This window comes from Heliconius melpomene, chromosome 3 (genome assembly GCF_056956725.1).
Source record: "Heliconius melpomene rosina isolate 202511_hmr_F chromosome 3, ASM5695672v1, whole genome shotgun sequence".
NCBI lineage: Eukaryota > Metazoa > Arthropoda > Insecta > Lepidoptera > Nymphalidae > Heliconius > Heliconius melpomene.
In genome coordinates this window covers 3,126,987-3,149,352 of record NC_140391.1, presented here as the reverse complement: position 1 = coordinate 3,149,352, position 22,366 = coordinate 3,126,987, and the positions used below count along the sequence as shown (strand labels likewise).

The 22,366-nt window shown below is 31.3% G+C and overlaps 2 protein-coding genes and 1 long non-coding RNA gene across 7 annotated transcripts; 2 read left to right on the top strand and 1 right to left on the bottom strand.

The window, feature by feature from the left end:
• Positions 1–1,771: 1,771 nt before the first annotated feature.
• On the top strand, positions 1,772–12,784 carry Karl (lipocalin/cytosolic fatty acid-binding protein Karl). Its single transcript, XM_085207515.1, has 5 exons — positions 1,772–2,058; positions 7,519–7,627; positions 8,210–8,356; positions 10,711–10,882; positions 12,573–12,784. The coding sequence occupies exons 1-5, from the start codon at positions 1,942–1,944 to the stop codon at positions 12,724–12,726; spliced, it is 699 nt and encodes a 232-aa protein (XP_085063641.1). The 5' UTR covers positions 1,772–1,941; the 3' UTR covers positions 12,727–12,784.
• Positions 9,145–14,067, bottom strand: LOC146539873 (uncharacterized). Of its 5 annotated transcripts, none has more exons than XR_014879459.1 (5): positions 13,941–14,040; positions 13,240–13,396; positions 12,562–12,722; positions 11,934–12,452; positions 9,145–11,762 (listed from the first exon to the last, which is right to left on the bottom strand). It is a non-coding gene; the product is annotated as an uncharacterized LOC146539873 (long non-coding RNA). The 5 variants fall into 5 exon arrangements; XR_014879458.1 differs by having other exon boundaries at positions 13,815–13,951; XR_014879461.1 differs by having other exon boundaries at positions 13,320–13,396; positions 13,815–13,951.
• Positions 14,068–14,750: 683 nt separating this feature from the next.
• On the top strand, positions 14,751–17,874 carry LOC146539872 (uncharacterized). The gene is made up of 3 exons (XM_085207516.1): positions 14,751–14,924; positions 15,300–15,501; positions 16,602–17,874. The coding sequence occupies exons 1-3, from the start codon at positions 14,856–14,858 to the stop codon at positions 16,808–16,810; spliced, it is 480 nt and encodes a 159-aa protein (XP_085063642.1). The 5' UTR covers positions 14,751–14,855; the 3' UTR covers positions 16,811–17,874.
• Positions 17,875–22,366: the final 4,492 nt, after the last annotated feature.

The following is a 22,366-nucleotide window of genomic DNA, read 5'->3' as shown; positions in this document are numbered from 1 at the left end:
TTAGTTGCTCCGATAGAAAATCGAGCTCGCAACTATTGCGTTTCCATTATTTCGACCATTTTATATATCAATGAATTTAAAAAGATGTTTATTTGATAGCAGTTTCAAACGTCATACTTTCTACTATAACGTATATACCTATATAAAACTTGTTCTGTGCGGAAATTGTATCTATTACTTCCGCTATAAAAGCCCTTAACCAGATACACTATCATTTAACTGAATTGATATGATTTTAATATATTGGCTGTATAATTATACAGCTAAATGAGGCCATCGTCGTGGCCTAGGGGCACAAGAGTGCGACCATAAACGCGATGGTTGCGGGTTCCATTCCCACTTGGGGGAATGAAATACTTGATATATTTATCTTAATAAGTAACAACACAAAGTGCTGCATTGAACTCCTCCACTCAACACATAATTCCTTGAAAATTCGGCGGAAAATGGGGGACCGGAAGCGTCAGAGTGGGAAAGGAGTGACCTAACACTTAGCTTATACTATAAAAAAAATTGTAAAACCAGCTTCTATAGTAGCCACAAAAACAAGTGTTTACAATTGAATGCATTTACAAAAATCAGCGACAAGATATTTGTTTCTAATATACTCGTATAATTTATAATGATTAATGACAGACGAGTCTCATTACGGGAGTAATGAATATTTAAGTGGGTAATGATAGAGCTTGTTCGTTTTAGTATTTAGCTATCACCAGCTATATCTATACTTATAATAAAATCTTTATGAAAATTTAGATAACGTTTAAAATCTTAAATAGATCTAAGTGACATACATATCTTTTGAACTCTACGCCATTTTTTGTAATAGCTTCTCTATCTCTCTTTCTCTCTCGCTCTCTCTCTCTCTTTAGTACAGTTCTACGTACTCTCTTTTTCTACAGTACAGTTTCGATGAGACATTTAAGATCAATGTAAATTTTCTTTCCATAAAACCAGTTGATTCATACCTTTTAATTAATTTAAAATAACTTGCATACGGTAAAGTTATATTACTCGTATATTAAATTTACCACTTTAAGTTTTACACGAATATATTATACTTATCTATATAGGGCATTCAATTATGAACATTGATTTAGATATATTAACTTACTAAAATTTTCTTTTCTCATTGTATATTTACATTTCTAAGGTAGGACACGTGTCTTGTTAGTAATTCTATACGTAGACTTGGGGTGAAACCTAACCTTTGTTTGTAATTTAAGAAAATCTTTGCATAACTTAAAGTTTTAACCAAGTTACGAATTTATTTTTAAGATTTTTTAAAATAATATACTAATTAAAATATTCAGTTTTTTTATTTACTTTCATACAATTTGTTAATTAGAATAAATTAGCTAACTTCATTAATTTCTTTGCCGATCATTAATAAATTGAGGGCAGTCGTGGCGCTATTTCAAGTGTAAACTCAACTAGTTGTAGGTTCGATTCCCTCTCGAGGAAATAAAATATCCAATATTTTCATTAATTCACTCTAGTGTTGAGGCAAAGTGTGCCGTTTAATTCCGTCACTAAGCACACAATGCCTCCAGAATTCGGCGAAAAGTGGGAAGCGGAGTGTCTTAACACTATCCCTCTGCCTACCCCGCTACATGCGGGATACAGCGTGAAGCTAGAAACAAAACCATTAACAATTCTTTATAAATATCACGCTCCAAAAATGATCAAAGTCAAAACAATGAGTCAACGATAATATTGTAATGCGTAACGCATCCTGGCGTCCATTAACAAATGTCCCATACAACACGATAAGAATTCCCGTCTGTTAGTTCCACATAACCACTCGCTTTAATAACACGTACTTAAAAAGCTTCCCCCACAAGCTTCCCATAAAAGCTAGACTTTACACTAGCACGTCCCTTTCGCGAAGCTTTTAAAAACTTCTCTCTTTCTCTTTCTCTCGGGTCTCTTTCATTCGAAATGAGAGTTTTAATTTGTTTTTTGTTAATATGGTCGGTGTCTTTGGTGACCGGAAGAATTGTCGACAAGAGGAAGTGCCCAGAAGTGAGAGCGGTTGCGCATTTCGATTTGGCCCAGGTAATAATTTTGACTAAGTTTTTTATATTATAGTTATTTTTGAACGCATTTAAATATAAATTTAATTACTTAAGGCCAGTCCAGGGCACAAAATGGGACAGATTATGGGTTCGATTCCTACTCGTGGAAATGAAATATTTTCATTTCTTCGCGCTGGTGTCTGGTGGAGTTGAGGCTCTATCCATATAATATGTATGTGAGATACTGTATCCTAGACATATTTATCAAATGAGTCACTTACTATTTTTCTTTTGTACGTTATGGCCATTGTACTATTCCATTATATTGTTATTCTTTTCAATGAATCATCATCATGTTACATTAAGAATATATTATGTAAACTTACTTAAATATATAAAGAATTTAAGAAAAAGAGTATATGCTCTTTTTGGTATTTGAATCCAAACTAATGAATTCCAACATCACTGATTTCTAGCTTCATACTGTATCCCACGAATAGTATAGTAGGTAGAGGGAATCTGGAAATGTAGTGTTAAGACACTTCGTTCTCATTAGAATACTTCCGTTTCCTATTTTCCACCGTATTCCGGAGGCACTGGATCTTGAGTAGTATCATTGATTACTTATAGGTATTGACCAAATAACTGTAAAAGTTTACTTAAGTGTTATTTTTTTATATTTATATACGAGGTTTACTTTTATAGAATATATGAAACCAACGAAGGATTCTTATATTCACAGTGTGTAGTTACCATTCTCCCATACACGATAACAAGGCGTAATTTGCTTAACAACATGTTAACTAACAATTATCATATGTTACTTAGATCAATGATGCCAAGACAGCAGCTTGATAAATTTATTATTAGATATGCCTAAAATTAGAATTTGGGAAAAGAGGTGGTAGTGCCTCAACACTTGTTTCTCTCTGTAGAGACTGTTGAGGCTGTAGAAAATGATTTTAATAACTTTTTGTTCACATCACACCGTATCTCGCTCATAGCAGGTTAGGCAGAGAGAACTTGGGAACCTAGTGTTAAGACAATTCGTTTTCACAATTCCGTTCCAAACTTTTCATTGAATTCTGAGGGCATTGTGTGTTGAGTAATGAAAATATTAAATATTTCTTATTCTCGAGTAGAATTCGAACCAACCTCGCGTTTACAGTCGCTCGCTTATGCCTAGCCTTAATCTTTCTTTAGTCGTCAACGAAGAATAATATAATAGTAATAATAGCATGAACTGAATAACATATACATAGAAAATCTTATGTAAATATTGATTTCATAAATATTATATATATAAAAATTCAACTAAAAGAACCCTTTTGTAAGCGAGCTAATGAAAATAAGGGAGCGTGGGTGTCGGAAGTGTGATAAATTGTATTGCGTTCCTATATATTACATATAACACATTACATACTTGTATGTAATTTGCGATAAGTATATGTATATGTAATCTTTTTTAGCTTCACGCTGTTTAGCACATAGCAGAATAGGCAGAGGGCACCTAGGAACCTATCGTCTAGGCGTTCTGTTTCCAATGAGATAATTCCGACTCCACTCATCCGTTCTCCACTTTCTGCCAATTTCCAGAAATATTGCACCTTGAGTCCACGTCCATGTCATTTTGAGATAAAAAAACATAAAATTAACAATTTTTATATATTTTTACATAAGACTTTAATTCAATTTAATGGTTTTAAAAGTACAAAAATAATAAATTAATTAAAAAAATCAACTCACATTAAACATACATGCGTAAATTAAAATGACAGTATCGATGTTTACAAACAATTAATGTTTCTTATCAGTTGTGTTATTATCTTAATTTGACCATAATTTATTCATTTTGTTTGCGATAAGAATATGTATGTGTATTTAAGTTATAAATAAAAATATTACTCGAAACGTGTTAAGCAATCATTAAAATACACAGATTATAACGAAAAGGACGTCATATTATTGTTTTGAATGGGTTCCCTGCAGTGAACCCACGATTTAGGGAGGGAACCCTCCCCCCCACCAGAGCGTGAAAATGAAAATGATTCACTCCCCCAAATACGAACCGAACCTACAATCGTTACATTTACAGTCAAACGCTTTACTACTGAGACTATGGTATAGTCAATAATGTTCTATATAATATGTTAAAATATTTCATTAATTAATTCATATCGCCGAAGGCTGTTTCTTTTTATGAGTGAACTTTTATATACAAACATATTTTAGTCTAAAAAAGCAATTAAACTTTAGAAACTTGCTATACTTCCTCCATAATATAGAGATATCGGATATCAAATATAAATATAATACAAATATGTATGAATTATTGATATTGACTCACATTGAAAACAATAAATAATGTATTGAATAGTTAAAAGTCATTAAATTATAATATTTTAAGATTTAAGAACTAATTAAATCTGGATTAATGTTAAATATATGTAAAATAAGTTGTGATTTATTTTGTATTATTTTTCGTTTCGTTTTAAGTTAAAAATAAGACTTCAAAATTATAAAATCTTTGCAAAATTATTTTTCACTTTTTAGTTCGTTGTTAGAAGTCGGTTTTTCTTTTTGTTGAAAATTAATTTATTATATTTTCATCATCAACTTTTGCTATGGAGCGACATTTGATAAACCAGACGTGGCCTACCCATTATTTGGGACCAATAACAATAAATCTAGATGATTGATCGTAAAATGTAAAATAATTTATCTTAGGCAGTTCGTGATGACTGCAATGTCCCTGATTGGACCTGCTTTGATGCCTAATAGCCGATATTCTAGATTAAACACTAATGAGGAAGAGAAATTAAGACTTAGTTTCATTTTTTTTTTTGCTAAAGTTATAAAATATTTCAAATATGTTAAGCTATAAAGATAAGTTTTTGTTAATTAATATAAATCATTTATTATCATTAAGAAAAGAAGATTCACGCCGTATGCCGGATTTGGCAGGGTTGGCAGAGAAAAGTTACTGTTAAAACACGAAGCATTGCGTATAGAGTTGCGGAGCTTAACGTCGCGCTTTACCTTGTTATCAGAGCGAAAATTGTATAATATAAAAAAAAAACATTTCTCTCAGTGAAAATCGAACCCACAAACGTCGCGTTACAGTCACACCATTGTGCTGCTGCGCCAGGACGGCCTCAAAATAAAATATAAAAGACTTAATAATATAATACATATATAATAATATGTAAATATATAAATGTAAAATCTTAAAGAAAGTAAATACATACAAATATGCAAGCAATTAATTAAAACAATATGATAACATTTGTTATATTTAAATTTAATGAAAGCTTATACTTATTTTCGATATTTATATAATATTTAGTTTTCATTATTTAAATATTATTTAAATTAATTAGACATTAATTATTTTCTGTCAATTTAATAGTTATGTTAAGTAATTAACAGATTTTATTTATCCCGCATATATCAGGAAATGTCTCGAAAACGGGTGGAAAATGGGAAACGAAATGTCTCAACATCAGGTTCCCGTTATCTGCCTTGATGATCATAGATCTACAATAAACATACTTCTTTAATTATATAAGAATTTTGCATAAGTATATCTAAAAACTTATTTTTCTGTAATTCCCAAAAGATATTTTATTTAAAATCTTTTCATAATATAATCTAATGAATAATATTTGATATTTAATCCTTTCAAAAGGAACCCACACCGCTTTTAATAAGCGTTTAACGGTACAACTCTAATTAGCATAGACTGGTCCAGCTAAATTATGTATAACGACAAATTTGTATGAACACTTAATATTATTTACATTGAAATATCAGGCAAAGCCAGTCGTAGCGTAGCGGCACAAGCCAGTGACTGTAAATGCAATGGGTTGTGGGTTCGATTCCTACTCGAGGTAATGTAATATTTAATATTTTCATCAAACGAGATGCCGCCTGAATTCGGCGGAAAGTGGGACACCAAAATGCCTTAATGGGAACGGAGTGTCTTAACACTAAGTTCCTAGGTTCCTTCTATCTACCCTGCTATCTACGAAATACAGCATACATTGACATAATCTTTAAGTTTTTTTTTATAAACGAAATTACGCCATTATTGCACTGAATAAGCGATATATGCTCAAATTACGTAACTATTTTTCAAAATGTAAATTTAGCTAGAAAGCGAAATCGATTTCACATTGTAAATCATTGTCTCTTTCGTAATCACTAACAATTACTTTTAAGAATTCCTAAACAACTGTAAGCAAATAACGATATTATAATAAGCTTTCAATATTTAAATACATTATAATAAATGCTAAACTTACATTGAAATGTCGGCTTAAAACACTCGGGTAGAGATTAGTATTGTTACAAATTGTATTTAAATAAGATCTAGTCTCGGGAGTGGCTTCTGTTTTTATTGTATTTACACTCTCACTTTGGTTTATCTGTATATACATATAAAACTTCCGTTTGACTGATAGACAGCACATTTTGGATACACAAAGGTTTCCTAAGAACATCCACAGGCCTAAATCTATATTTTATATTTCATAATAGTTAGGTATCAGCAATCTAGCTACAACTAAATATATATGTATGTACATAGATGTTCAGGTCAAGCGCCTGATGTAATTTAATAGCAAAAATACTTTTTGTCACATGTATGACACAAATAGTGTACTTTTTTTTTCTGCGCTTATAAGAAATTAACCTGATAGAGGGAAATTTCCACGGCAATGTTTTCGAGCTTCTTTGGACGTTTCTTGTTTTTTTTTTAGACTAACATTATATACCACTAATAGCAGGGTATACAGAGGGAACCTAACGTTAACATACTCTATTCCCCACTATACGCCCAGTTTTAGAGGTAATGAAACTAATTCATTCCTTCGAGTAGGAATTGAACCTGCAATCTTCGTGTTTACACTACGGCTATAAATTTTATGGTAACCTTAGAGCATAAGTATCTATGGTAGAGTAAAGAAGAGACTAATTTTCAAGTTTTATAATAGAAACCTTATATAACAGAAACTTATACTTTATAACGCACAGTATGTTTGTAGCTGCTAGAGCTTTTATGAGTAGAAAATTGCACATGTGAAAAGTTTTTTACGGTTAAATATGGAAAGAAAGAACATTTTTTGTTTTAATGACTTCAATCTAGGCCTATGTGTGTTTAAAATATTTAGTTTCTAGCTCAAATATGAACAAGAATAACAAAAAAAATGTTAACCACTATTTCATTTTTTATAAAAATATAACAATTTCCAAATAGCGGGATTTGTCCCTTCACCTCCTGGAAATCTAAAAACGTACATTTAAACAAGTTTTATTATCTTAATCTCAAATTTGTAGCAACATCAAAACTGTATATCTTAGCTATTTTATTACAGCAGGCGTCACGTTTAGATACTAAAAAAAAAAAATCAATTATGTTTTAAATTTGACTCTTTTCTGTTTATTAAAAAGAAAAATTAAAATATTTCAACTCAAATCTGACAAATGTGTATAATTTCAGATGTTGGGTGACTGGTACGTAGTTGAGTACTACGCGAGTGCTGAAGAGGCGCTCTCGTACAGCTGCATGAGGGCCGTCTTCACTGAAGACGATCATGTGCAAGCTGAAGGTTTGTAGTATGGACATGGGTTCAATAAAATTATTGATTATAATAAGGTGGATGTTGAAAAAAAGCGAAATTTTAGTTTTATTTCATTAAATAAATTCATTAATTAATTAAATTAAATTATTATATAATTTAATTAATATAAAAATTAAATAATTTAATTAATATAAAAATTTCATTTCTAATTTGTTTTTCATTTATTTACGAAAAATAAAACTGAGACAACAACATAAATATATATAATTTTAGCTTTTCATGAAATCATAACATTCACATGAAAGAATTTTGAGCTCCATGTTCATCCTTCACTAATGAGTAATAGTAGTTATCAAAAAATAATTAGTTTAAATGACTCCCCAATTTCTTTCATTGTTCGTGTAGCATAGCTAGGTACGTAATGTTAAAGCATGAACTGCCCAATTTTCTACTTTACGTAATATACGTACGTAGTGATCTGTCACTCCACGAAAATAAAAGTACTGAGAATAGTCCATACTGCCAAATAAGAGACGAATCCACAACTGTCGAATCTACAGTCAGACCAAAGCCTCAATTTTCCTCTTAAACCTCTTTTTACCTTTTCAGATGGTTCAATCGAATGGACGCCGGGAGTAACAATGAACTTCACATACCGTTTCGCGGATGACCCACTCGGTGAGAACCTCCTGGGAAATATAACTTGGAAAATAGACTTGAACGAGCCAGCACATTGGACACATTCGGAAATGACTTGTAAGATATTTGGAAAAATAATTGTATCAAATTTTAATATTAATGTAAAATTAAGAAAGCAATAAGTATATAAGAACTTAAATTAACATTATGTTTTGGACGAAGGGACGAACCAAAAGATTTTCTTTCGTATAAGTATTTAATGAAATAATACCACTAAAAACATAATTACATATTTAGTTCATAAATTACAGAACATGCTCTAACTTAATATGAACAAAAGCAATTTTTATTAGTTAATAAAATAGTGTTAAACCCATTGCGTGCGCCAAAATTGAATAAACTAAGCATTAAGGTGCGTTACGCATTGTAATTATTTTTTTGCCTATTGCCCAGTAATTTTATCTATATTATTAAAAAATACAATGTACGTATATACAGGGTGGAAGAGGCAGCGCTTCTTTTATTGAAACTGCATATAGGGTAATATATTTCAAACCCACACCTAAGAAATTAATCAAGGTACCTCAACAGTTTTGACGTAGGATTTTTTTTTTATTTCACGATTTTTATCCATACCTGTATTTCGTGTGACGCACACATACGTGTGCGACGTTTCCGATTTGACAGGTAAGTGTGTGCGTGCCTATGTTATACTTTACAAATGGCGTTTTATTTTAAAACGATAATTTTATTATTTATTTTGTTTGAAAAACTAACTTTTTCATTTTTGGGATTTTTTTTTCGAATTATATTAGGCTTTTATAGAGTAGTTAAAACTGTGGTTTCATTTAAAGTGGTGCTGACAATTCCATCCTGTATAGTGGAACAATATATGAAAAATTAAATTTAACAATTAAAATGTAATAATAATAATTACAAGCAATTACGTTTTAATTTTTTTTCAATTAATCGTAACAATTATTATATTCAGTTAATTGGTATAAAGATAGAATAATGTAACGTGGGTGTGCCTCACAATATACAAAGTATAGGTATATGAGGTTAGAAGGACATGATATGTATTTCTTCACAAGTTTTCTATTGCGCGTACAATTTCACAATTCAATAATAATCGGTATTGATTTACGTGTGATACTTCAATAATTGTAGGATACATTACTATGTTAATATTGCGTTTCAATTTATATAAAAAATTGGTTAAGTGCGACTCGCCTACCGAGGGTTCCGTATCAATTACAGTATTGTAAGTACAAATATTCATTAAAAATTAAATTATAGGTACGGAGAGGGAACCTATTGTTACGAGTAAGATCCTCCGTTCCCCACTTTCCGCTGAATTCTGGAGCTATTGCTTGCCCCACAACTGGCCTCTTATAAAAGTTGACAAAATTAAGTTTACGGGAATAAGCACTTTAATTTGGTATGAAATGAACTACAAATATTTTTTTCAATAAAATACCTATAAATTTAAACTTTTCGGGTTTTTTCCTTAATTTATATTATAAGTTCTCACTTCGTGCCAAATTTCACGACTGTACATCCACGGGACCATAGAATATATTAATTTCAACTTGATATTTCCACGCGGTCTTGAGATAACCGGTATTGACAGACGGACAAACGAACAACAAACGTTTTTATGTTTTGAGGTACGGAACGCTAAAAACGAGATTGCCTATCTGTTTAAGTAAATTAAGGATAAGCATAGTTATTAAATATTTATTTATTGGTTGTTGATTTTATTTATTTTAAATTGCATACTCCGATTTGAAGTCTTTATTATTTATATAATTATATATAGAAATATATAAAATACGGTGGTGGCGGCAGTTTGCGTTTTCAAAACGATATGTTATGCGGATGAATAAATGCGGAAATTGGGGGCAGAAGCATCTCAATGACAACGGATTGCCTTTACACTAGGTTCCCAGATTGGTCCTGCTTATCCTGCTTCGTGCGGAATACGTGTGCACGAGTGAGAATAGTATTCAATTTGTAGAATTACTTATTCCACAAATTAAATTTTTACTGCAGAAATGAAAATGTCATGAAGAAATAGAATTTGATAAAATATCATTAAGTTCTTTATGCTCTACCACAGTTTACAGATCTATCTGCTCTGTAAAATATGGTAGAGAGTGGAATTAAAAGTTCCTCTTCAATAGTCTATTACGTAAAATACCGGGTTTTATGCTTTTTTGCGCGTAGCACGGGAGGTATAGGTGTTAAAACACTTCGTTCCTCACTTTCCGCTTAATTTTTCGACATATCTCATGTTTGTTCACCATAGTGCAGAAAAGAAAATAATTTAAATCTAATCATTTATTCACGTGGAGATTGAACCACCAATCATCGCCTTTACAATTAGACGCTACCCCACAACGCCATTACGGTTAATTTAAAAAATGTATGCAAAATTTCATACAATTTATAATTATTTTTCTTTTCAGATGATGGCATTTATAATACGTACGTGTTAGACACAGAATATAAAACTTGGATGCTGCTACTGCATTGTGCTGAACAGAGAGAGGGCGCCAGATACCTTAGTGCCTTCGTCTTATCTAGAAAAACTACTTTACCTAAAAATGTTATGGCTTACTTAAGAGATAAATTACCAAGGTAAATCAGTATAACAGTATCTGTATGATATCATAATGTTGGCACAAATTCTTCAATGATCGACAATTTTTTGTTAATGGTATTCAACACGTAATGTCTTGAATTCGAATGAAAAGCGAGAATGTCTTAAAAGAAAGTTCTCTCTAAATACTCTGCTGTACGGAAAAAAGTGTGAAGTTGTTTTTATACACATTCATTTTTGATACAAATACACACAATTATAAATATTTTATACGCGAATAAATATGTTGCAAGTAAAATTTTATTGGAATAATTATTCAGATAGCTTTTTATTCATATCGGCGCAATTCGATACTTCATTCAACCAAAACGAGGAACGTCTTTATTTTTTCCGTATTTAAGTATAAACAATTCCCGAAGTGGCAGCCAGTCACGTTCCAACATCAGAAACAATTTTAATGAAATATAAACATGTCCAACACAAAAGTAAGAAATCAAAAGAACAAAAGCTTTCTCAAGCTTTCAAACTTTTTCAGTAAATAATAATTAAATATTTTGATACACTTCGCTTAGCAAGCGCAATGTTGTTTGTTTAAATATTTTAAAAGATAATTAATAAATTATGAAATATTATATACTCGTATATACTTGAAAATATTACTATTATTACCTGGTCCCAACGTCATTCCAGCTTTTCATTCCACCACCATGTCTTCGCTTATCCTCCATACTGATTGAGCCCGATCCAAAGCAATTTGAACAGTCTCGGTGTTGATAGAGAGATTTCCATTTTATCTGCCAGGAAGACAGTACTGGTTGTTGAATGGACTAATGCAGCATTGGTCTTAAGCTTACGTTTCTCGGCTACTTTCTACTTCGGAGGTAGCATTATAGTCCATGACCCGAAGATGATGTTGACCTAATATGGTTTTACAAGAAATTACCTTACAGTTAGCCACCTGTTCTCGATGGATACCTTTTATCATCAATTAACTTTACTAACATAAAAAAATAATATTCAAAATTATTTATTTAAACTACATATTTCAAGAAAAACAAGGATTTAAATACGAACAATATATGTACATACCAAATGGAATGTTTATACGGCCATTGCAGCTTCTGCATACATTTGGTTATGTTGAATTCATGCTTGGCCAATGTTCCAGCTCATAGTGGATACTTGCCAAGTTGTTACCGCGAACAATCTATTTGTCTATCTTTATTTACTATCTTTTGATGAACTATTCTTATGGCATATTCAATTTAGCAATAGATGAAATTATTAGTTTTCATATTCAGAATAAACCAGTAATATATATTATAATACGAAGCCGTAGTGGCGCAGTGGCACAAGCATGTTACTACAAGTACGACGGTTATGTATTCCATTCCAACGTTCGACGTCTTAACACTTATCTCATATGGCAGAGTATCATAATGTACTATCATATAAGATAATTTTAAATTTTCAAATATATAAATGCTTCACAACATGCCAAAATAAGCTTCTTTTGTTTTTTATTGCATTGTTTCATGCATGATTTCATCGTTTGTTATCGCATTTTAAGGAATTTTTGGAATTGGCAAGAGGTGACTCTGTTTTAGCCTGTAATATATTGCAAAAAAAAACTAAATATTCTAAGCATTACATTATTTTTATATCAAAATAAACTACTTACACTTGCAATTTTTATTATACAAATTTATATACTTACATATTTTTCAGATACGACGTCGATATAAACTATGTGTTCCCAATATCTCATGAAGAATGCTCGGATAAGCCCGCGAAAGCTGATTATACGCCGATTTTAGTAGAAGTTGGAAGCAAAATTCCGAAGAAACCTGGCGTCAGTTACAATGTAGCTTTTGGTCACTGAAAATTGTGATAATATTTGACCTATTTTAATATATCGTCAATAAAATATTTTACTTATATATTTGGCTGTATTATTTTTATCATATCAACATCATAAGTACTAAACCAATTGTAGTACAAGAGCACACCCGTTCGACAGTAAACGTTACAGGTTATGGGTTCGATTCACATACGGGAAAATTAATTCAATATTTTTATATTTTTAGTTCCCACCCAACACGAATGTCTATAGAATTTGACGGAAAGCGGAGAGTGGAAGTGTCTTAACACTAGGTTCCCAGGTAACCTACACCTACGCTGCTATGCGTGGGAGCGTGAAGTTAAAAAAATTTAATTTGCCAAACCCAAATTTATTCACGTGTTATTTGAAGAGGCATACGAATGATAAACGCATATATTATAGTATTCTTATAAATTATAACAATTATCTATCTGTTTTTATAATTGATGCACATTTATAGAAACGGAAGGATATTACTCGTTTTGATAAAATTTATTAGTTGTGTGTGTTTACCTCTAAATAAATATTTATACGCCTTTTTTCTCAAACAAATCGTTAAAATTAAATGTTTTTTTAAAAGGAAAACATAGAACCTTTATTATTTATGGGATTACTCTGTTGTCCGCCTGTTCGACTATCAAGACCATTTATCTCGCGTGTAAGTATCCAGCTGAAATTAATATCGAATATTTAGATCTACGGAAAGATTCTTCTATTCTCAAGATTCTAAATCAACGCAATCAAAAGATACGAACATTTATACATCGTTTTAGCTGCATTTAATATGCAATTCGCCGCGTTTAAAACTCATTAAGTACTTCCTGTAGGCGTATTGTTATTAAATTTGGCACGAAAGCAGAACTTACAATACAATAAAAATATCGGAAAATAATTATATTTATAACACAAATAAAAACTATTAAAAAACGTATAATTGTAATTCAATTCATACAAAAAAGTGCATACGCCAGCAAACTTTTATAAATTGAACTTCCCGTTGACATACAATCTTGAAATTGGTACGATATCCTTTCAGGCGACTCGCACTTGACCGATTTTTAAATATACTTATTCATTTATAATTATACCTTCAATAATTTCAATTGCAATTGACAATTTCACAGAACTGATAAAGCATGCACATTAAACATTATTCCACGGAGTAATCAGTATGCACAGAGTGTATGTATGTCTAACACAAAGTAACCACGCACCTCAGCACACAGTACACACGTCTAGTGACATTCAGAGTTGACCGTGTCGAATACAACAATATGGACAAGTTAAATTATAACAAGCATTACATGTAAAATATTTGTTACGTTGATTACGATTTTCACAACTCACCTAAGGAGATGGCATAGATTATGTTGATTGTAGATGTTTCATATTAATGTTTTTTTTTTAAATATTGAAATGTCTCCCTAAATCCTATTTAGAAATTTTAACTTGGTTTATTAACAAAATAATGACTGCAATTATGCAAATTGCCAGAAACTGAAGTTTCTAACAGTTCTGCTTAAAAGAAGGAACTGGAACTGCTCTTATCTGATGTTGATTTTTCTTTCTTCTTTTTTTACTTATTTTGGACAGTACTTTCTATTTTCTGTGGACACTACCGTAAAATTTGCAATAACTCTGATATTTATAATGGAATATCTTGTTACTTGCAATACAAGATTTCTGTAGATATGACTACATCGCATGCCTATTGCCGATAACTAATATGTTCGTCTTAACTAGACCAGAACAAGTATATATTATAATATGTGATAATAATGTTTAATTTTCTAATGAAAATCGTGAAAAAGCTAATAATCATAAACATGATGAACAATCATATAAAAATTTTAAAAAAAAAATCGGACGCGCTATCGTTATAGAAACTGACAAGGTCAACAAAAATATGTACTTAGTATAGGTATATCTGCATACATTTCAAAGAAAACCCAATACTAAAATACATCTAAATAGACCGTAGCAAAATTATTCATAGCCTTTGTTATAAGTTAACCACTTGTTTACTCTATGCTCTAAGCACCTATTAATATTTCAGGCATCTTGCGAAAAACATAGTTTTAAGCAGGAAAGGAACCGTTGCAGTGTTTTTTTACTAAAATACTAAGAAAATGGGTTCGCTGGGCGTTGGCGTGTTCTTTCTTGTGATGCTAGTGCAGTTTAATTTCATTTATTCCAAGGTTAGTTTTGTTTATTGGTTTTAATATGATAATTATATGATTTTCTAAATTTTTAAGAAAATTATTATAAATATTAGAAAAAAATATGTCATGTATAGTAAAAGTGGCTATATATGGCTGTGGTGTGTGTATGGCCATATTTTTATTTATTATTTAGTGTAAATTTATTATTTCAACCCTTAATCTCAACCCCTACAAATACGTACTTTCCTCCATCTCCATTTTTCGCCCTAATTCCACATATTACGAATTATGTAACAGAACTTTAGCTTACTTACATTCAGAAGTTGATCCACTGAGGCACGATGGTCTCCATGACTTTACTCTAGAAAACTCTAGAAATCTAGATTTATTTAAAAATAAGGATAATTTCAGCCTTTTTTCTTCGATCTCATTTGCGACCTGATCTGCGACGATGACGACTCGTCCACATCGACTACAACCAGCGCCAGCACCGAAGATGACTACTTAGACTTCGACTCTGATGATTGGTGTTCATGTACTCGCACCACGAGACGGCCACCTGGTTCCAGAAGGCGACAAGGGAATATGCCGGCAGCTATTAATATGATATTACGTAAGTGACATGCCAATTTTATTTTTGTCAGATTTTTTTATTAAACAGATGCAAAAAATTCGTATATTTGAAATTTTTCTTTTACCTCAGGAGCATGTTCTGATTTTCTTGGCTTTATTATATAAAGTGGTGCTTAAAAGAAATCTCTCATTATACATATAGGTATATTGTGATTTGAAGCCAGTCCTGTCACAAGGACACAAATATGTGACTGTAAGTCCGACTAGTTGCGGGTTCGATCCTCACTCGAGCAAATGAAATATATTTAAATGTATGTTTCAATTTCTTCGCTATGGTGGAAAAACAAAGCGCTGAGGTGCTAAGTTCCGCCATTTAACAGGCACGGCCCCAAAATTCGGCGGAAAATGGAAAACGCAATATCTTAACTCTATGTTTCCTCTGCCTACCCTGCTGCTGCTGCTGCTGCTGTGTGTGCAGGATACAGCGTGAATCAGATTATTTTTTAATAATTATAATTTACTCTCAACAACATTTACTAGGTACTCGTTGATACTCAATTGTAAGACCACAATCATTCACCTTTTAATTTTCTCTTGTGGTTCTCTTAATAAAAGTAATAAGGAATTGTGTTATAACAATGAAATGGTGACAAGAAAAGTGATTTTATTCCTCTTATTCATTTACTTTTTACACATATTATAAACACTGGAATTAAACATTAACAATAGTGTTTTTCTAGCTATTGTTTGAAATACCTGATAACGTTCTATTGTGAATCTTCTCAGTTCAAACTCGTGTACCTATTGGTGCCGAGTTCTGTGTTCACTCGTGATAAAATTCAAGCTTTAAATTTTATTCGACATTACACCCTGCTATAGGCAGAGGGAACCTGGGAACCTAGTGTTAAGACTTTCCATTCCACTGAAGTCAATGGAAGTGAAAAAGCAGAACTCAACGCCGCATTAGTAGTGCGTTTATAAGTTTTAGGTACAAGTGCACTTACACGATGGTTGTGATTTCGTCGGTAGGGAGAATTTTCTAAAAAGTTTCGCTGATTAATGCTTTAAGTATATAAAAAAATACTAACAAAATTGATTAATACTAAAAAATAAATCATATAAAATATCTTTATATTCCAGCACCATCCAACGGCATGAACCTAACCATGTTCCAAAGAAACGGTGAATGGACTTTCGATTTGAATGCTGTACCGAATGGTTTTGGTAATCGACCTGGAGGACCTGGAGCCAGCCAGCCACCCACTACTGGAGCCCCTACTACGGCGGCAGCTGCAGCTACTACCGCTGCAGCTACAACCGCAGCAGCTACTACTGCTGCTGGTAAATAAATCTTTAAAATTATTGTTTAGAATTGCGAATGAAAAGCTGTAACATTCGTATAAGAATTTAACTTGGCTATATACAAACTGATAAGTAATCTTAGTTATGAAGTACGTAGACAGACGGTTTCTAAAAGACATTGGATTGATTGGATTGTACTACATTTAATTTTATGAAATAATATTTTTTTTTGTTAATTTCTTAAATATAACTTCTAACAATATATTATTGTTTGTTGGATATTTAATTTCTTTTTCTCTCTTTTCTTTATTCTGTTCTTCCATACATATTTATTTAGTTAATTTAAGGGTAACCATTTAAGTATTATCAAATTCTAATTTAATGTTATTTAATTAATTAATAGATTCTTAATAATAATGAATAGATTATATTTTTTTGTAAAATATAAATAAAATACTTATTACTAACAAACTTTAGTTCCAAGAAATTATTTTTACGTCAAATGTAGATACGATAAGTTTCAAAACTTATCTTAAACCAAAGATAATAAATTAACGATTTCCGTAAACGAAGCCTTAACGAAATTTAATTACAGGAATCGAATATTATTATTAAAATTATTATAGATGTCATCGTGGCGGAGTGGAATCGCATTGGCGCGGAGGTAGTGGTATCGATTTTCACAATATTTTCATTTTCACGCTATGGCAATACAAAGTAAGTAGAGATCTTCTACCCAACAAGAAATGTCTTGAGTTTTGGAGGATAGTGGAGAGCAGAATGTCTCGACACTCTCTGCCTGTCCAGCTATATGTAGAGTAGAGCGTAATGATGGAAAAATATACTTAAAATAATTTATAATATAAAAAAATTAGGTTTCTGTTAAATACAATATGTTATTTTTTTTCTACTAAAGTCAATTGGGCACTTTAGGTAACTACATAATTACCTTCTAAGCTTGTTTATTCTAACATACATTTTTCTTCTATATATTTTTTTCGTTTTGTCCTAATAGTACGCTTATTTAAAGTATTGCCATTAGGATTAATAAATGAATAATAATTATAGTATTATTATACAAATTATTATTAATAAATTACTGATTTACTGATCTAGTGTTTAAAAATGTATATCCCTCATAAACATTCCTTTTTGTGGTCCTTAACCTTGGGGAGCACCCCTTTAAGCTCCAAGGTCTACCTACAGGACAAATTTCAACTTTCTAAGAGTTTTGTATAGATACATATAAAGACAAAGTAATGGCTAATTAGGACTAAATAATAAAAACAATATAAAAATATTTTTTTACTTACAAAAATACAAACAAATACATTATAAAACTGACCCTCACGTGGCTTCGCCCGCTTGTACTACACGTTTTACTTCGCAATTTGTCATTTATAATCTTAATAATTATTTCTTAATTTTTGCATCTTAATCATTGAAAGCTATTTTTTTTGCCAATTCAATAAAACACTTATTAGCAGCAATATTAGCACTTATATCAGTAGTTTCTGGAATTAGCGTGAACAAACGCACAGACAAACAGACATACAGATAAACAGACAAAAAGAAAAAAAAAAACATAATTTTGGGTACCATTACATTAATAGCATATTTTCTTACATGTTTTCCGTGTACAGACAACGATCCGATACCATTTTATTATAAGTATAAATAAATTATGTATGCACCTTGTTTACCGCAACTATTGAACTAAAGAAATAATATTCATTTATTTCCTCATGCAATATATGAAAGCGTATAAATATATGTATTTTAGGCTTACATATGATTGGCTCACAATTAACCTAAGGAAGTTTGGGCTATCAAGAAAAATTATAAAACTAAAAGGATGCTTTAAATATTAGAATTCAATGCTCATTGAATATTTGATGGTATGCGAGATAGAGCGTTACACAGGAACCTGTTGTTTACTGTAATTTTGTATTACACATTATTTTATAAGGCAGTAGTTTATAATAAATTATTTTAGTCGTTTTATAAAATTATAAAATTGTATGGAATTTGGCCATTCCATATGCATTCTATCACACGATTTAAATTATAATTTTGACGCCATCATGGTGCAGTGGGTCACCCACTGAATATAAGCGTGATTGGTTGGGTTCGATTCCCACTCAGTTGCTTAGAAAAATGTTGGAAATATATAATTCTTAATTATTGTTCGTAGATTGAATGAAATAGAGATTCGAAGAGTTAAATGTCAATATAGAGACTTACTAAATTTTTGTATAAAAAAATCTACTTACTTTATACAAAAAAAAAATGTAAAAAAATATTATTTTTGCTTAAAATTAAAATATAAAAAATAATATATCCAATAAAAATAATAAACCAATAAAAAATATAACACATTAATCCAAATGTACTTCAATAACTTTATTGAATTACACGCTCAGTTTAAATGAATGTATGATATAAATAATGTATAGTCATCGTGAACATGCTTTATTGTTATTTTATTTCATTCTATTGTTATTGTTATTTTTTAATAACTTGCCTGTACACGATGACTGAGATTTAAAATTTCCCAGTTATATATGTCGGATTTAAAAAGGCGTAATAAACATTAAAAATAAACGAGTAGAACCCCCGACCATGTCCTGGCCTTTGGTTCTACTCGAAATACTAAATTAAATAAATAGGTAAATCTAAAACAAATAAATAAACCAAACAATAACTGGAAACATAGTAAATTACAAGGAAAATAATAACAACATTATCTTATTCTTTAAATGATGGCTTGGAGCAGTGCCTGGGACTTGTGACCCCAGGAGTAGGCTTAAGGGTCCCTTTACAGTACTAACACTCACCTTTCACTGCTCCAGTCCAGTCCAATTACAAATAGGTCTTAACAACATTCATAATTAAAATAGTCGAGGTTAACCAGCAGTGGAGCACGAGTAGTGCTCCGAGCCGTGGCAGAGCCTCGATTGAGCGTACAACGCCCGCGTGGCCTTTTATAAAGTAACAATGACATTGACAACGGTGACGCGCCCAAAATGGCGCCACCGGAAACTGACAAATACAAAACCATCAATTCAATATTTACAGCATTTTATTAACTCTAAATGTTATTTTTAATTTTACTCCTTAAAACATATTTTGTAATTAATTAACTAATTATGAATTTATTCCCAATATTTAAGTAAATTATCTCCCACGCCGACATATAATATAGAGTTTTTTCAAATAATTTTCTGGAGAATAAATATATAATATGTATGTACATTTATTTACCTTCCCGCTGTACCCCATAAAGCAGGAATGGCAGGGTGGGCAGAGGAAACAGTATCAGGACACGAGTTTCACAAGTACCGCCCAATTTTTGAGACATTCAGTGTTTTTTTTTAATGGAAAAAGACAACTACATTATATTAACCACTATATTATATTAACTACAGAAAGAGTCATGAGAAAAACTTTTTTTTCAATAACTAAGTTGAAATTACCAAACTTTATCATGTGCGTAAAAATAATTTCTAACTTTTTTTAGTATATTTAGTTCTAGTTAGACTGAAGCAATGTTTCATAAAACCACTAGCTTTTACCTCCAGTTTCACCCGAGTTGTCAATTGAAAATAATTAAGAAGTATGATAAATGGCATATACAATCCAAAAATATTTTTTCAATATGAAAGTTCCTGAGATTGACGCGTTTAACCAAACACACTCTATAATTTTATAATATCAAGTATAGATTATAAGTTAAAACATCGTTCAATACAATGTCACTGACTGTACTCTTACAGTCTTACTGTGTAATTAATTAGAACCAAATGAGTCACAACTTAACAAGTGCTTAGTGTTGATTTATATTCATATAAATGTAAGATAAAAAGATGATTTATATGAGGTTAAACTTCTGTATGACATATTTCTTCAAAAATAATATAACATATACTTGATGTTACATAGCTTTTTTGTAGCTTCACGGTATATACTGCACATAACAAGGAACAAGAAACCTGGGAACCTACACACACTCCGTTCCTATTAAGATATTTAATTAAGTTAGTAAGTATAAACCAAGTATATTGAATTTTAAGACTACTTTCTTGGCATAATAATTATAATGCTTTAATATTGATCAGAATAGGGTTAAAAAAGGTATGTAAGGTGTTAACACCTGGATATGAGAAAGTTAAGTTTTGTTAAAAGTTAAGTTATAAGTTAATGTTGTTATGATATTTGAGTAAACAATTATGTTGCGGTGTGCGATGCTTGTAAAACAATTTTATTAAACAAAACTAAAAATAGTTGTCTTCTCACATATTCATGATTGAAAAAATTACGATAAACGACTGGCGCCCTTGTGCTCTGCCGCCGAGCACGCAATGGCTTTAAATAAAAGGAAAGTGAGAAACAGGATTGATTATACTATTCTCTCGGCTTACCTGGCAAAAACTATAAAAGATGAATAGAAATAGATAAGATTAAATGAGGTTATCGTGACGCAGGGGTACAAGGGTGTTTAACGCAACGACTGTAGGTTCAATTCCCACTCGATGGAGTTAATTATTATTAATTAATAATTTCAATTTTTGCTTTGGCACCAATGCAAAAGTCCAGTGTTGATTTGCGCCACTCAACACGTAATACCCTAGACAAATTAAGCGGAAAGTGGGGAACGGAGTATCTTAACATTAGGTTCCCTCTGCCTACCCTCCTGTATAAGTATACATGTACGGGATACAGCCCAAAGCTGATCAATAGATATCTAAAAAATTGCTAAAACTACTTTTTGCTTTTACGAATTAAATTAAAAAATACTTACAGCATAATTAATAACATTTTAAGCTACTTAAAAAAGTTTTGGCATTATCAAGAAAATTTAACTAGATATAGTAAAACTTTTAAAAATCAATTCTGCACGAAGCTCGAGGTATATCTTAAAACGTGACACAGTAATTTATTCGGTCACATTTCAACGAACCACAACAAACCGATGCTTCTCATTAGTCGCTTTCTTTCCAAAAAAAAGAAGAAAAGAATTAAAAAGAAGATTATAAATCACGAAGACGAAGTAGCAACGACCGGTTGATTGCAGCGGCGGATGCCCTTCGAGGGCTTAATTAGACCTTCTGTTCGGTGGAATCGTCTTTTGTGTTACACATTGATTGGAATGTCTGATTGAATAACAATTTACATTAGATTTTTTCATATTTTGTTTTGATATATACCTAAAGAGCAGGTATAGGATGATGGTGGTTGGTTCGATTCCTGGTTATTTTCATTTATTGGCTCTGGTGATAACGCAAAGCCTAGAGCAGCGGAAAGTGGGGGAACGGAGTGTCTTAACACTAGGTCCCTCTGCCTACCCAGCTATATAGAGAATATAGCGTGAATCTGAAAAAAAACAGCTATATGTAAAACCTGTTATTAATATAATTCGAAAACAATATATAATAATAATATGCTTCAATTGAATGCATTTCAAAAGGCTCACACTGACCTGACACCAGCCAGCAGGAAGAGTACATATATTTTTTAATTAGGAAACCGGCTTGCAGCCTTCCGTCATAGCAGCAGCACAGGAAAGCATCGACGATGAGTATTAATGAGGGGCACGTAGTGTA

Coding starts and splice junctions, on each gene's coding strand:
- Karl (XM_085207515.1), top strand. CDS start 1,942: ATGAGAGTTTTAATTTGTTTTTTGTTAATATGGTCGGTGTCTTTGGTG. Junction 8,357..10,710: donor GACACATTCGGAAATGACTT/GTAAGATATTTG, acceptor TTTTCTTTTCAG/ATGATGGCATTTATAATACG. Junction 10,883..12,572: donor TTAAGAGATAAATTACCAAG/GTAAATCAGTAT, acceptor CATATTTTTCAG/ATACGACGTCGATATAAACT.
- LOC146539872 (XM_085207516.1), top strand. CDS start 14,856: ATGGGTTCGCTGGGCGTTGGCGTGTTCTTTCTTGTGATGCTAGTGCAG. Junction 14,925..15,299: donor TTAATTTCATTTATTCCAAG/GTTAGTTTTGTT, acceptor GGATAATTTCAG/CCTTTTTTCTTCGATCTCAT. Junction 15,502..16,601: donor AGCTATTAATATGATATTAC/GTAAGTGACATG, acceptor TTTATATTCCAG/CACCATCCAACGGCATGAAC.